Source organism: Hemiscyllium ocellatum, chromosome 32 (genome assembly GCF_020745735.1).
Source record: "Hemiscyllium ocellatum isolate sHemOce1 chromosome 32, sHemOce1.pat.X.cur, whole genome shotgun sequence".
NCBI classification, from domain to species: Eukaryota; Metazoa; Chordata; class Chondrichthyes; order Orectolobiformes; family Hemiscylliidae; genus Hemiscyllium; species Hemiscyllium ocellatum.
The window spans coordinates 35,637,512-35,654,272 of record NC_083432.1 but is presented as its reverse complement, the minus strand read 5'-3'; the positions used below and the strand labels follow the sequence as shown (position 1 = coordinate 35,654,272).

Genomic DNA, 16,761 nt, shown 5'->3' with positions numbered 1-16,761 from the left:
CATCACATGACATCCCAACTCCTGACCAATAAAAGCAAACGTACCAAAGTCCTTCTTCATTATTTTGTCTACCTGCGACTCCACTTTTAGGAAACTAGGAACTTGCACTCCAAGTTCTTTTCATTCAACAACACTCCCCAGGACCTTACCATTTAGTATGTAAGTCCTCCCCTAATTTGTATTCCCAAAATGAAACACCTCACATTTATCTAAATTAAACTTTATTTGCCACTCATCAGCCCATTGACCTATCTGATCAAGTCCTGTTGTACTTAGGCCCCATCCTGTGTCTGCTCAGACCCAGGAATATGGAAGCATGCAAGATACTCAGACTATAACACTTTTATCTATTTGCGAATTGCAGATCTCAGCTACTCTCATGGCTCATACTTCCAGCTGTCAGCTAGAGCTGTATATAATGTTGGGATATTCAGAATAAGATAGATTAGTATAAAAACCCACAGAATCTAAAACAAATGACATATAAAACAATGTGCCTTTGCTTTCAAAACATTTATTACAACAAAACACAAAACAAAACCGTTGCTCAAAGATGTGCACAGTGAAAAGAATAAAATGGTGGCAGATTGTTAAGCCATCTAATTGGTCTTCTAAAGTACATAACAATGTCTTTTTGTGATAAAGAACACCCATCCAAAATAAATAACTATCCACCCTCTGTCAGAACCACATTATATTCTAATGCACAGATAGTGCATTCAGGCACATACATTTTAAAATCCCTTTTCTTCTTAAAACACAAATTGTGAAGAGTTAGATTCTGTTGACATGAAGATTGTGACCAGATTATTATTAATGAACAATGTGTTCCCAATTACTAATGTCAAACACGGTAATTAGAACATGAAATGCTTGAAACGAATATATTGTATTGTGCTCCCTCCCCAACACAGACTTCACACAGACCCATATACCTTCAGTGTCAAATTTAACTGACTTCTCTTTATTCTGTGAGCATAAAAGTTGTGTCAGCAGCATATTCGACCATGGGGTGAATCATGATCTGGTACAGCATTGTCCACGTCCATACAAACATGCTTTCCATACAGGCCATTAGTTAGGAACTGGAGCCACGCTCCCTGCTCAGGTAACATCAGCCAAGAGAGACCTATTTTTAACACCACGTGCTGTTTTTCATTGCATTATCAGTGGAGCTCCAAGTGTTGCCTTTAAACAAGCAGCTTTATTGACAAGGAGTCCAGTGAAGGCAACAACAGTGCACAAAACATAGCCCTTTAAGGAGCTTATTTGACCGCACAGAAGTATGCAGGGTGACTGATTATCTGGAGGTTTGATGAGGATAAATGTAACTTGGTTCAAACACTGGGCTACAAAAGAATACAGATGGAAACAACAACTAAAGATTCTACTGCTGATCTAAAACGTGAGCAGTTGGTCCACAGGAAATCTGCACTGTATGCAATTTTTCTGGGTAAGTCACATGTCTAACAAGATCTTGTCTGTTCAGTGAAACCAGCAGGCAATGTTATGTTGATTGAATTCCGATTCTGTGCCAAAGTACAGCAGTTAGCCAAACTCAAACTGATTTGATTCTTGGAACTGACTTCACTATTTTCCCTTATTGTATAAATATCTTGGTTCTAGGGATCTATAGCATTTTTTTCTCTTGTTGGTTCATGACATGTGATGCAGAGAATGGGATAATTGCCACAGCAGCCAGAGGTACAGCAGCACTCTTACAGAAAGACAGAAAGTAAAACAGGAATTCCGTCTGGGTCGGGGGCTTCACTGAGTCAAACAGATGCAGGATGAGTAACGAAGCCACTATACAACTTAGTCTGAAGCTGAACTGCTGGCTCCTCTTCCCTTTGCAGCTCTCAGCATAAATGGGGGAGTTGAGAGCTAATCCCAATCCGAACAAGGCCCCCATGTTCCTGACCAGACCAGCGAAGGGAGTGCTGTCGATGTGGACCCATTCTGCTCGGGCGCACCATCTCTGGGCTTTCTCCACTGACCACAGCAAGTCCACTCCCAGCACCTTCAGCACCAGATAGAAGCCCAGAGCGAAGGAGAACAAGGACAGAGTGATCTTCAGGTACTGCTTGAAGCTTGCGTTGTAGATTGCATCAATCCGGCCAAACACCTCAGCCACCATCAACCCTGAACACAGAATAGCATAGGAGTGAACAATGTGAGTGCAGAGACCAAGAAACAATTGCGAAGCTTTGATAGAAAACACTCCTCTAGTGACATTATTCACAGTGAAGGCTATCTGAAAAATATAGTTTAATTGGTTGTGGTCTCAAATTAACAGTGCCCCATGTTTAATGCTGAAAACTGTCTCAGTGTTAGGCCTTATCATGAACACCTAACAGTTCTTAGCATACAATGAGTGACATTAAATTGCTTCAGTTGTTCTATCGTAAGCTGACACAGTGTGGTCTTTTGCTCAATGAGATGATTGTCTAGTGAATCTGCTTTTAATACTATTAACTAATAAAACAAACTAGAAAAAAGTGATATCTGTTTTGAGATGGGATTAGAGACTAATTGGATCATGGCAGTTGGAGCACATTAAACAAGCAAAATAGTATGACCAACTGTTAGGTGGCAAAAATGCTTGTTTAAATAAAGTAGATGCAAGAATTGAAACATTGATATATTTACTTAATTACTTTTTGAGGTGAGGCAAAACATTTGAAGAGCTTTTCATCAGGAAATTAAAGAAATCGACAGAGTCAACGATAGTTTAATGGTTCGGGCAAAGAGTTGATGATCTGTGTATTACAAATTCTCATTTATTGTCACTTCATGCAACAGTTTGAGGTTGAGTTTTGCTAAGGAAAAGCATTTTTTTTATATGCCTTATAATAGCCTATTGAGTACTAACCTTACCTTCATGAGCTTACTCTATTGTTTACTGACTAAGGCAATGGATAACTGAGAGAAGCCAGAGAAGAAATCATATTCAGTCCCTAATCTGTACTGTTAACTGACATCAGGTGAAATGTCATTATGGTTCTAGAATAGTAACCTGTTTGGACTCATTACAAGACATGTCCAGAGCAGGTAAGATTTAAACCTGGACCTAAAATGAGGATTCTGGGTAATCCAAGATGGTGGATGGAAAAATTTCTGGCTGTAAGAGCTGCTCCTTTTTTTGAGGTATTTTAGGTGTTGGAGGTGATTTCCTTGAATTCCAGGAGCCGCAATTACTATTTTATATGCTGTTGCATTGTTTTGGAACTTTGGAAAAAAAAAGTCATAACAACAGCAGTTTAAAAGGGAGAAGAGCAGATAAAAGAACCACATGGTGAGGACAATGCAGGAGAGAGAGAGAGAGAGAACCTGCACAGTTACTGCCTTTGCTGTTTGAATTTGTGTATCGCTGGACATCGGAATGCATCTTTTGGAAAATTAACAAACAGTGAAATTCACAACTGATCTTGGAGGAACTGTTGGGCGAATTTCACAGCACAGAATCAGATAAGTTAATTGTTGTTTTAAATCTGTCCAAGAAAAAGGCTGCAGTAGTGAGTGTAGTGGATTCTTTCTTGATTATATGTTTTTGGAGGTAAGTCTCTTGATTAAACTTAAAATATAAGTCATGGCTATTAATTTAACCTGGGGCAGTGTTTTGTAGAGGAATAAGATGATGTTATATTCTGGGTCTGTAGATTGTGAAGGAGCAAAAATGGCATTTGCAGTGATATGATCTTGTCAGATGTGGGAGTTTAAGGGTTACTGCGGATTGTATCTGCCATAAATGCTGTTGAATGCGAATCTTATCAGATCGAGTGGATCGGTTGGTGAGACAGATAGAAGTGATGAGGAATTTGCAACAGCAACATTATGTGATGGATGGTAGTTATAGGAAGGGGGGGAAAGTCTCAGATACAGTCACATAGATGGGTTAACTCCAGGAAGGGTAAGAGAGGTAGGCAGCTAGTGCAGGAGTCTTTTGTGGATATACCCATTTCAAACAGGTATGCTGTTTTGGAAAATGTAGGGGGTGAAAATGTACGTCGGCTTCCATGCGATCAATTGTGTTAGGGGATTCTGTAGTCAGAGGTACAGACAGATGTTTCTGTGGCCAGCAGAGAAAAAGCAGAATGGTGTGTTGTTTCCCTGGTGCCAGGATCAAGGATGTCTCAGAGAGGGTGCAGAATGTTCTCACGGGGAGAGGGGCCAGCAGGAGGTCATTGTCCACATTGGAACCAATGACATTGGAAGGGAAAAGGTTGAGACTCTGAAGGGAGATTACAGAGAGTTAGGAAGAAATTTAAAAAAGGAGGTCCTCAAGGGTGGTAATATCTAGATTACTCCCAGTGCTATGAGCTAGTGAGGGCAGGATAGGAGGATAGACCAGATGAATGCATGGCTGAGGAGCTGGTGTATGGGAGAAGGATTCATATTTTTGGTCATTGGAATCTCTTTTGGAGTAGAAGTGACCTGTACAAGAAGGACAGATTGCACCTAAATTGGAAGGGTACTAATATACTGGCATGAAAAGTTGTTGGAACTGCTTGGGAGGATTTAAACTAGTAAGGTGGTGGGGTGGGACTCAGGGAGAAAGTGAGGAAGGAGATTGATCTGAGATGGGTACAGCTGAGAGCAGAAGTGAGTCAAACAGGGCAGGCAGGGACAAGGTAGGACTAATAAATTAAACTGCATTTATTTCAATGCAAGGGGCCTAACAGGTAAGGCAGATGAACTCAGGACATGGTTAGGAACATGGGGCTGTGATACAATAGCAATTACGGAAACATGGCTCAGGGATGGACAGGACTGGCAGCTTAATGTTCCAGGATACAAATGCTACAGGAAGGATAAAAGGGGAGGCAAGAGAGGAGGGGGAATAGCATTTTTGATAAGTTATAGCATTACAGCTGTGCTGAGGGAGGATATTCCCGGAAATACATCCAGGGATGTTATTTGGGTGGAACTGAGAAATAAGGAAGGGATGATCACCTTTTTGTGATTGTGTTATAGACCCCATAATAGTCAGAGGGAAATTGAGAAACAAACTTGTTAGGAGATCTCAGCTATCTGTAAGAATAATAGGGTAGTTATGGTAGGGGATTTTAACTTTCCAAACATTGACTGGGACTGCCATAGTGTTAAGGGTTTAGATGGAGAGGAATTTGTTAAGTATGTACAAGACAATTTTCTGATTCAGTATGTGGATGTACCTACTAGAGAAAGTGCAAAACATGACCTACTCTTGGGAAATAAGGCAGGGCAGGTGACTGAGGTGTCAGTGGGGGAGCACTTTGGGGTCAGTGACCATAATTCTATTTGTTTTAAAATCGAGATGGAAAAGGATAGACTAGATCTAAAAGTTGAAGTTCTAAATTAGAGAAAGACCAATTTTGATGGTATTAGGCAAGCACTTTCAAAAGCTGATTTCGCAGGTAAAGGGATGGCTCGAAAATGGGGAGCCTTCAGAAATGAGATAACAAGAATCCAGAGAAAGTATATTCCTGTCAGGGTGAAAAGGAAGGCTGGTATGTATAGGGAATGCTGGATGACTAAAGAAATTGAGGGTTTGGTCAAGAAAAAGAAGGAGGAATATGTCAGGTATAGACAGGATACATCGAATGAATCCTTAGAAGAGTATAAAGAAAGTAGGAGTATACTTAAGAGGGAAATCAGAAGGGCAAAACGGGGACATGAGATAGCTTTGGCAAATAGAATTAAGAAGAATCCAAAGGGTTTTTACAAATATATTAAGGACAAAAGGGTAACTAGGGTGAGAATAGGGCCCCTCAAAGATTAGCAAGGCGGCCTTTGTATGGAGCCACAGAAAATGAAGGAGATACTAAATGAATATTTTGCATCTGTATTTACTGTGGAAAAGGATATGGAAGATATATACTGTAGGGAAATAGATGGCGACATCTTGCAAACTGTCCAGATTACAGAGGAGGAAGTGCTGGATATCTTGAAATGGTTAAAGGTGGATAAATCCACAGGACCTGATCAGGTGTACCCGAGAACTCTGTGGGAAGCTAGAGAAGTGATTGCTGGGCCTCTTGCTGAGATATTTATATCATTGATAGTCACAGGTGAGGTGCTGGAAGACTGGAGGTTGGTAAACATGGTGCCACTGTTTAAGAAGGGCGGTAAAGACAAGCCCGGGAAATATAGACCAGTGAGCCTGACCTCACTGGTGGGCAAGTTGTTGGAGGGAATCCTGAGGGACAGGATGTGCATGTATTTGGAAAGGCAAGGACTGATTCGGGATAGTCAACATGGCTTTGAGTGTGGGAAATTATGTCTCACAAACTTGATTGAGTTTTTTGAAGAAGTAACAAAGAAGATTGATGAGGGCAGAGCAGTAGATGTGATCTATATGGACTTCAGTAAGGCATTCTGCAAGGTTCCCCATGGGAGACTGATTATCAAGGTTAGATCTCATAGAATACAGGGAGAACTAGCCATTTGGATACAGAACTGGCTCAAAGTTAGAAGACAGAGGGTACTGGTGGAGGGTTGTTTTTCAGACTGGAGGCCTGGAACCAGTGGAGTGCCACAAGGATCGGTGCTGGGCTCTCTACTTTTTGTCATTTACGTCAATGATCTGGATGCAATAAGTTTGCAGATGACACCAAAATTGGAGGTGTAGTGGACAGCGAAGAGGGTTACCTCCGATTACAACAGGATCTGGACCAGATGGGCCAATGGGCTGAGAGGTGGCAGATGGAATTTTATTCAGATAAATGCAAGGTGCTGCATTTTGGGAAAGCAAATCTTAGCAGGACTTATACACTTAATGGTAAGATCCTAGGGAGTGTTGCTGAACAAAGAAACCTTGGAGTGCAGGTTCATAGTTCCTTGAAAGTGGAGTCACAGGTAGGTAGGATAGTGAAGAAGGCATTTGGTATGCTTTCCTTTATTGGTCAGAGTATTGAGTACAGGAGCTGGGAGGTCATATTGCGGATGTACAGGACATTGGTTAGGTCACTGTTGGAATATTGAGTGCAATTCTGGTCTCCTTCCTATTGGAAAGATGTTGTGAAACTTGAAACTTTAGAAAAGATTTACAAAGATGTTGCCAGGGTTGGACGATTTGAGCTATAAGGAGAGGCTGAACAGGCTGGGGCTGTTTTCACCTGGAGCATCGGAGGTTGAGGGGAGACCTTATGGAGGTTTACAAAATTATGAGGAGCATGGATAGGATAAATAGACAAAGTCTTTTTCCTGGGGTTGGGGAGTCCAGAACGAGAGGGCATAGGTTTAGGACGAGAGGGAAAAGATATAAAAGAGACCTAAGGGGCAATGTTTTCACGCAGAGGGTGGTACGTGTATGGAATGAGCTGCCAGAAGATATGGTGGAGGCTGGTACAATTGCAACATTAAGAGGCATTTAGATGGGTATATGAATAGGAAGGGTTTGGAGGGATATGGGCCAGGTGCTGGCAGGTGGGACTAGATTGGGTTGGGATATCTGGTCGGCTTGGACGGGTTGGACCGAGGGGTCTGTTTCCCTGCTGTACATCTCTATGACTCTATGCTCAAGAGGACAGGGCATATGGCCTTCAGTCAAATCTCAGTGATCAGGCTCACATTAAGAATGGCTTGGGAGAGGCACTAATGGGTCTCAGAGCCCATGGAACTCCATCTCAGTAAGGAAGTCTCAACTTCAGGAAGGGAGAAATTTGATAGTAGAAAATAAAATGGAAGAAAGCAGTCTTATAAATCCAAGCTTCAGCCATTGGAAAAAGGCTGAAAGCAGTCCCAGAACAGTCAGCAGCATATTCATATGCATTAATATCATAAAACCATCTTTCCAGGAGGGATACTATACTCCTCTTTAAGTAGTTTCTCAAATTATGTTTGATTAATTGGTTGGGTATGAAGTTTAATTTGTAACTCAAAACAGTTTAATTGCATAAAAAAAACAAATGAACCTTTACACAGTTTGGTTAAATCTAGTAAATACAATTCACACCCTTAACTGGCTATTACAATGGGTAATACTGCATTTACTTAACATTGAAAAGCATAATAATCTCATAATTTTATAAATATTGTCTCAATTTCACGAGAGTCTGAATAAAGCATGTTTGCCGACAGCAATTCAAAAGTAGTCATTGGCTGTAAGCATTTAGGATCATCTAGAGAATGTGATAGCACACTGCATTTTCTTTCTTAATTGTAGAAAGAGAAATAATTCCAAATACAAAGCTATTAATCTCAGTTCAAACACTTTTGGATAAATACTTAAGTGGTAACATTCTGTTGAAAAAGAGGCAATACTTTAAAAATGTGCTTTGGTGAAATAAGGTTGAATCTGAACTACTCTCACTAAGGTACACTAGTACAAACGTCACCCCTGTGCCAGTTTTGCAGATGGGTTGACAAGTTTTAAATAAACAGAAAGGAATTTTGAACCAAATCATAAAATGATTGCAGCACAGAAACAGATTATTTGGCCTCATCATGTCTGTGTGTCAGCTCTTTGTAACAGTAATCAGTCATTCCCAATAACAGTACAGATTGTAAAATGTGATCTTGATACAAGAAGGATTGTCATACTCTTCCACTAACCTGAAATAACCCCTAGGAAGACTTGGTGTGGGAAATGGGCAGCTACAAATATTCTGGACGCACAGACGTTAACCTGAACTAGCCAGAAGACTGCCCATAGTAAAGCTCGCAGACACCTGAAATAGTGAGAGCAGTGATTACAGTGGGTGACAATATAACATGACAATTAGAATGAAGCACACATACTTGTGAAGTATCTAAGTAGCACATAGAACAGCCATGACATTTTTAAAAATATGTTGTGCACATTTTAACCAATATTCAACTTAAACTTCTGGTCTCGGTGTTATAAAGTGCTCCCGTTGTTTGAATGTGTAGGTGAATTGGCAGGAAGAAATTGGCAACTCAGGAGTTTTGCCAATTGACTAAGTTTTATTTCCAAACAGAACTATGTCCTTTTTGTTTAATTTTAGGAATACTCACTGACCCATTGCTTTGCTGCTCAAAGCTTGACTTCCGCTGACTGTAGTAAAAAAAGTGAGGTCTGCAGATGCTGGAGATCAGAGCTGAAAATGTGTTGCTGGTTAAAGCGCAGCAGGTCTGGCTGCGTCCTGTTCCTGATGACGGGCTTATGCCCGAAACATCGAATTTCCTGTTCCTTGGATGCTGCCTGACCTGCTGCGCTTTAACCAGCAACGCATTTTCAGTTCTGCTGACTGTCTAGAATTTACAATGTTTGTCACCAAATTTAAAGGATTGAGTACATGATCAGCCTTAGTTTATAGTATGCGTTTGCAGCCTTTACTATACATGGATACTGAGATGTTGGTGTCATACTCCGTGTATATTGTCCTGTTGTATTTTAAGAGAAACTAAGGTATCATTTGCCTGGTGATGCAAAAGATCTCTTATCAATATCTACAAGGTTTGGAAAACAACTCTCCTGGAGTTTTGTTGGTAGAATTCATCCCTCAACCAAGATCACCAAAATGAAGTAACTATTGTGTGGGAGCTTGCTGAGCCCAACACTGACAACACATCAATATTAACTCATTAGCTTTCAGTTGTTGAAAAGTCAAGAAAGGCACTTGAGCCAAGGACTCTCAATTTGTTTAACAGAGTTGGTCATTTTAATTTGTCTTACTTTACAGTTACCACAACCAAATCAAATCCTGACAGATTGCATATAGAAATAAAAGGGTGAAAAATTACTATTGACTCCCTGATAAATACTTCTTTTAATATTTAGGTTTATTGCAACAAACCTTTACATATAATTTTTAAAAGCATTTACGTATTCCAAAGTTTGAAGTTGCCTTGCATTTATACTTTTAAGATTTATTCATTTCTTTCCCAATGTCTTAAATGTGAATTGCGTTATCAGGCAGATGCCTCACAAGACCCATCTTGGATTAATAGAGACTATCTATCTCCTGTGAAGTTTGTTTTATAAGTTCACTAAATGCTACATAAAATAATCAAGCAAAGACCTCATGCTATTATTGCTAGACTATAAATCCAGGGACCCAGTTAAAGTTCTGGGGAGCTGGGACTGAATCCCACCATGGCAAATGGTGGAATTTTCAATTCAGTAAAAATCTGAAATTAAGAGTCAAACAATTATCATGAAACTATTACTGATAGTTGGTTCACGAATTTCCTTTTTAGGAAAGAAAACTGTCATCCTTTCCTGGTCTGGCCCACATCTAGACCCACAACAATATGGCTGATTCTGGGCAATTAGGCCATTAATGCTGGCCCAGCCAGTTACATCCCATGAATGGATTAAAAACTTAGCTATTCATTTTCTGAGACTGAGTTCATCTCTTTGTCAAGCAATATGATCACAGATCAATTTATCCACACTCTTTAACATCTCTCATATCAAATCAAGATCTGCCCTGAGCTTGTTTTTTTTTACCTCTGGTATAAATCTTTCTTCCTACTCATGGATCCCATCAAACTTGTATTGCTTCAAAACTTATAAGTTTTAAGAGGTTAAATGTCTCAAAGACTCACCAGTTCTGAACATGATGCTGCTTATTCTGAAGTGTGCTGGTCAGAAATGCTGTCACCATGACATACCAAACTCCAGCTGACCCCATAGCGTGACCCGATGGGCTTCCTGAAATAGATGAAGTTTTGGGGTCAATAGGAATGATTTTTTTAAAAAGCCAATGCATAATTTTTATGTCCTGATCAGTCCTGATATTTTTGGGAATGTGAGAGTCTCTCAATACCTGGTCCTGTTTCACAGGTGATAGGGTATTGTTCTAAGACTGGAACAGATGAGTTACCATAGTAGGATGTTTCATGAACCCACCAGTAAGGTCTCTGTCCAAATAATATCCTGAAATGAAAAGAGAGAAGCATCTTTTTTTTTAAAAAATGAAGTTATTTATATATTTAGATTCTAAAACAAAGATAATTTCTGGTTTTCACACCAAGGTACACTACTGTAAAACATGTTAGGACCAAATAACAGGCAACATATTTGTTAAACATTTACACAGGAATATCTAGAAAATGCTGATAAGAAATGCTTTTTAGAAGTCTTTTGAACAATGAGCTGAACTCAGCAGGTATAACTATTGTAAAACTTTAGGTTGCAGTGTATTCTGTTTACTGAGTCCTGATTGTGGACAGGTTATCTTAAAATGTTGCCTTGATCTTGTTAATTGTTGATCCCTGTTTAGACACCCCTAAAACCTGTTTGAACAAAATGCACCCACATCATTTCACCAACAACAGACCTGAAGGTTGTTTCTTATACCATATGAAGCAGTTAGATATCTGAGGGTTCATTTGTCCTATTACTGTGGCGACAGCACATTTAAGTGTATTGGAGAGGAAAGAAATGTTGGAATAAAAGAAATAGGAGCAGAAGTAGGTCATTTTGCTTCTCCAGTTTGAAACATCCTTTCAACATCTCCTGCCAAATCCCTCAGAACCACATCTTTCAAAAGACCATCTCATGTTCTTCTAAACAGTGATCAGTAAAAGTCCATCCATCCCAGCAACGTGCATTTTCTTGAAACAGCCTCCAAATACAAGTGCAGAACAGTGTTTGCAACAATGGAGTGGTCAAGGGTTAATTTGATTTTTCTTGAGAAGAAGGGTGATGTCAGGTTTGATGGACAGTACCTGAGCTGAGAGTGGAGTTAACAATAACAATAGCTTTGAGGACAGGAGTTGGGATGTCATGTTGAAGTTGCACAGGATGTTGGTGAGGTCTCTTCTGGAGTACTGTGTACAGTTCTGGTCACCTTGCTGTAGGAGGGATAGTATTAAATTGGAGAAGGTTCATAAAAGATTTACCAGGATGTTGCCATGAATGGAATGTTTGAGTTATAAAAATAGGCTGGATAGGCAGGGTCTACTTTCACTGGAGTGCAGGAGATTGAGGGGTGACCTTCTAGAGGTTTTTAAAATCATGAGGGGACATAGATGAGATGAATAGCAAGTGTCTTTTCCCTAGGGTGGGGGAGTTCAAAACTAGGAGGTATATTTTTAAGGCGTGAGAGGAGGAAGTTTTAAAAAAGGACTGGGGGGGCAACGTTTTTACATAGAGAGTTGTTCATGTGTGGAATGAACTGCAAGAAGAAGTGGTGGATGTTGGTATAGTTACAATATTAAAAAAACATTTGGATAAATTCATGAAGAGGAAAGGTTTGGAGGATATGGGCCAAGTGCAGGCAGGTGGAACTAGTTTAGTTTGAGATCATGGTCCAGTGTGGACTAGGTGGATCAAAGGGTCTGTTTCCATGCTGTGTGACTCTGACTCTATTTGTTAATGTGAGAACCAGGAAGAGAGGTTTTGTGGTCAGCTGTTTCATGGGCAGAATGGAACAGGTCCAGAACTCAACCCACCCTCTCACTATTTGCAAGTTTAAAATGTGTTAAAACAAGGGATGTTGATTGATCATTGATGCAAGTCCTTTGCTTTTTTTTTAACATCTGTTATATGATGCAGTGACTTTAGCTCTGGGTTTTATACAGTCAGTTCTTCTATAACATAATGGTTGTGTTCTTGAACAACCCCACATTAAAGAAAAATTGCCCTTTAGAAACAGCGCTTAAAATGTTGGTGATGTAATCATGTTACAGCTGAAACACATTTTAAGTTTGCACTTTAGAAAGTGTCTCCAGTTTGTCAGACAAGTTACAGGGAATTTGGGTTAATGAAACAGCAGTATGACCTGTATTTCTTTGAATTCATATGTGACCAGCATCTGAATAAAGAATTTCCCTTCAGCTAAAGGGAGGTAAAGAATATAAGAAGTTCAACAGGGATAGTATAGGACATATGAGAATAGAACTTAGAAACATACAGTACTATTGTTGGTGTAAAACTGAGAAAGTAAGCCAGAGGGGTTCTGTCTTGTAACCTCAATCTTGAATAAATTGGTTGGTTATTATAGACAATATAATGCCACGCTCCTAATCTACAAACAATCAACTATCTCGGACACAAGTTGTGCTTAAACATGTGATGAGGACAGGGCTGGATAGAGTTGCATTTGCTTGTGGTTGACCTGATTTCGTTCACTGAATCAGCTTAGGGGAAATCAGTATTTTCAATCAAAGCGAGACGTTCGAAGGAAAATATAAAAGTAGCGCCCTCCAGATGCCCCAAATGCTCAGCTAGCTAATCCTGTGGTGCTGACTTTCCCTGGGCTGATGCAGTGAAAAAAGAAGTCAATCACACTGACTTCATTGAAGCTAGAATGTTGCATCACTCAATCCCAGCAAGATGAACAGTGAATAATGAGAGAACCTTTTTACCAGCGTCAACTCGTTCCTGGTGTGTAAATAGAAACAGAGCCATTCCTTTCTATAAATCCAGTTCTCAGAAACATTTAGGCTATCTTTTGGATTTTGCAGGTGATAATGTATGAAATTTTTCTTTTTCTCTGAAACTTACCATTTGAAGATGAGGTTGAGCCAGTCTCCAATGACAGCCACCCAGATGAGTTTGACACCCACGGCTTCACACAGATGGAACCAAATGGGAAAGAAAACAAAGAAAGTGTTTCTCAGGTCAGCGGCGAAAGAGATGAAGGTGAACCAGCTCTCGGAGTCCCTGTAATTCATCTGTAGGTACTGCACCAGCTCTACCCCGGAGCTATGGAGCAGGTCCATCCCAGCGTCCATTCTCTGCACCTTTTGGGAACTTAAAGTAATCTCTTACACAATCTGTCTCTTTGCAGGATTAGCTCTTCTCTGCTGTGCTGTGTGGATCCGTTATATACTGTCCTAGCCAGCAGCGTAGTACGCAAACAGTGATCTTTGGACTCGTGCTAGGTTCACAGAGTCAATGAACAAAGCAAGATCATGCCAAGCTGACGCATACATGTTTGGATACCTATTAGGTGAAAAACATCCAAGCCATTGAATTTATTGATTGAGCTAATAAACAATTAGAGAGGAAAGATTTTTAATATTATTGCACTTCATCTCATGTAATTTTAGATGCAGTAACAGCGGTCTAAGCCTGACCAATTTTTAAAATAGAGTAAACTAATTAAAACATTTAATATCCTTATTAATTTTGAACGAGAGGAAAGCAAATGTTAACCCTGTAACAGCTGGAGTTTTCACTAATAGCTCAGATGCCTGTTAAATTACTGTGTAAACATCGTACAAACATATGCATTATCCTTTAAAGGTCACCTGGGGTGATATTGTGTGACATTATATCAGTGTGAAAAACATTGTACCGAATTTTGCTTGTTAAAAATAATCCAGAAGTACTTGTTAAAAAATAAAACGGTATTATTTCTGCTTAAATGATGGAGAGATGTTTTCCCCCAATTTAGCCAGGAGGCCCTGAAGGCTAGTTTTGCAGATTCAAACTGGATAACCAATTTCTTAGCATTATACCCTTTTCTCAGGAATTCACTAATCATTGCTAAAAAGTTGATGTTGCAAAATTCCTGTGATAAAGTGGATTTAAATATGTTTTCCTACAGAAAATTGTTCCTCTCCTTCACAGAAGTTAATAGAATTTACACAAGCCAACCAGAGAGTTTCAAGAAAATTATCCATTTATACAGAAAAACACAAAAAACAATCTATTATTCATAAGTAGCATGGTTTTCACATTTTCTTTCACAGACATATTTTGCCATTTGATATAGATTGAAGTTATTGTGCAGTTGATATACCCATCTTTGATTTCCACAAGAGATTTAATATCCATATTGACTAGAAACATCAGATGGATAATGGTAGCCTAGATGATGAATTCATAAAATGTTTTCACAGTGGTTTCTTAGAACAGCATGTTCCACAGCTGAGCAGAGTTCAAGCTATAACAGACATTGTATTGTGCAATGACTTAGGATTAATTAATGACCTTACAGTGAACGTGCCCTAGGTAGCAACACCATAACATGGTGGAATTTTACATTCAGCTTGAAAGAGAAAGGAATGTGTCCAGGGCTATCTTTTTAAAATTAAAATGAAGGAAATTGTACAGACATGGAAGTTGAGCTGGCTAAAGTGAATTGACAAATTATTTTAAAGGATAATTCAATATAGATGCAGTGGCTGGATTAATGGGGATATTTCTGAATATACAGAACAAATATATTTGAACAAATAAAACATTTCTAGGAATTGGCATACCATCTGTAGGTCACTAGAAATGTTAATGAGTATCAATCTAAAAAAAGGGATGAAGTAGTTTTTTTAAAAAAAGCAAAGATCAAAAACATTAGTAAGGAGGGAAAATTACAATATGAGAGAAATGTAACCAGAAATATAAATACAGATGGTTAGAATTTCAATAAATATTTAAAGAAGGGTTAATAAAATGAACATTCACTCTACAAAAGGTAAAATTGGTGAATTAGTGATGGAGAAGTGGGTTCATGATAACTTCTACTCCAGTTCCTGCCTTATCGTTATCATCCTTGATTTCCTTACTGATTAGAAATCTATCTACTTCAGCCATGAATATACGTAATGACCTAGCCTTGACATCCCTTTTTGATAAAGCATTCCACAATTTTTTTGATACAAAAGAACCCTTCTCATCCCTGTCTTAAATTGATGACTCCTTACACTGAGATTATACCCTTTGGTCCTAGACTCTCCCACAAATGGCCAGAGATGGTTGGTGTGCTCGGGCAGAACGCTGGTGGTTGGTGGCATTGTGGAAATGGCTGGGGCCCAGAGTGCTGGAGTCCTGAGGCGAGGCAGCTGCTGAGCTTGGATGGCAGTCAGCAACAAGACAGCAGCGCTGGGGTTAAGCAATCGAATCCAGCATGGGAGAGAGGATGGTGGTTGGCAGTAAGATGGCAGCATGGAGGTGCAGGAAATTGAGAGATCTAGTCCAGCACAAGAGAGAGATCAAGCTCTCGTGAGGAAAGCCCAGCATGGAACCACTACAGGCCCATGGCTAAAGAAAGACTGTAATTTGGAATTTCTAACTTTATTTTCTATTTATTACTTTCTACTGAGAAGAACTATAATGTTGAACTTATTCTTTACTTTTCTACATTTTACCTAAAATTTGGTACCTAGTTATTTGGAACCTAAGAATGGTCCATGAATTGTGAAATTTTCACTGTACCCCTGTATGCCTGTACTCGAGCACATGACAATAAAACCCACTTCTGATTCCAATTGTATTTCTAAAGGGAAGTAATCTTAATCAAAATTATCGTGCATTTCCACCAAGTGTGACCATTTGCAACTGTCGCAGAATTCTCTTCAAGTTGAGTTAATTGATTTTAAACACACAGCATTATGAAGCGAGTAAATAGGAGAAGGTCCAGACAATTGTATCACTGTAAATAAAAGTGTTTGAATACTTTGGTGACACTCTATCCTTCTATGTCAGGCTTTCTGGTGTATAGCACTGGAAAGTTTTAAAAATATGTAGCATTCCCAGAAATCGATTACTATTTGCCAATTAAACTTGTATAGGCTTCTGAATACATCATTTTTAATGGTAATTTTTTGGTTCAGTGGTTAGGGCAGCTATGCTGAAGTGCCAGGGACCCAGGTTTGATTTCACCCTCGTGCAAATGTCTGTGTGGAGTTCACACATTCTCCCTGTGTCTGTGTGGGTTTCCACCGGCTAGTCTGGTTTCCTCCCACACTCCAAAGGTGTGCAGGTTAGGTGGATTGGTCCATGCTAAATTATCCAGAGTGTTCAGGGTCTGGATGGGATGCTCTTTGGAGGATCGGTGTTGCCTGTTTCCACACTTGAGGGATTCTATGAAAAAGGAAAGTGCATGGTTAGAGTTCCATACTAAAATATTTATTTCTTGAGAT

At 39.5% G+C, this 16,761-nt stretch overlaps 1 protein-coding gene across 1 annotated transcript; it reads right to left on the bottom strand.

The window, feature by feature from the left end:
* Positions 1-1,630: 1,630 nt before the first annotated feature.
* Positions 1,631-13,629, bottom strand: LOC132830766 (glucose-6-phosphatase catalytic subunit 1-like). Its single transcript, XM_060848605.1, has 5 exons — positions 13,400-13,629; positions 10,716-10,825; positions 10,495-10,600; positions 8,536-8,651; positions 1,631-2,142 (listed from the first exon to the last, which is right to left on the bottom strand). Exons 1-5 carry the CDS (start codon positions 13,627-13,629, stop codon positions 1,631-1,633), a joined length of 1,074 nt encoding a protein of 357 aa, XP_060704588.1.
* Between the last annotated feature and the right edge of the window lie 3,132 nt (positions 13,630-16,761).

Coding starts and splice junctions, on each gene's coding strand:
- LOC132830766 (XM_060848605.1), bottom strand. CDS start 13,629: ATGGACGCTGGGATGGACCTGCTCCATAGCTCCGGGGTAGAGCTGGTG. Junction 10,826..13,399: donor CTCAACCTCATCTTCAAATG/GTAAGTTTCAGA, acceptor TTTTCATTTCAG/GATATTATTTGGACAGAGAC. Junction 10,601..10,715: donor CACCTGTGAAACAGGACCAG/GTATTGAGAGAC, acceptor CATCTATTTCAG/GAAGCCCATCGGGTCACGCT.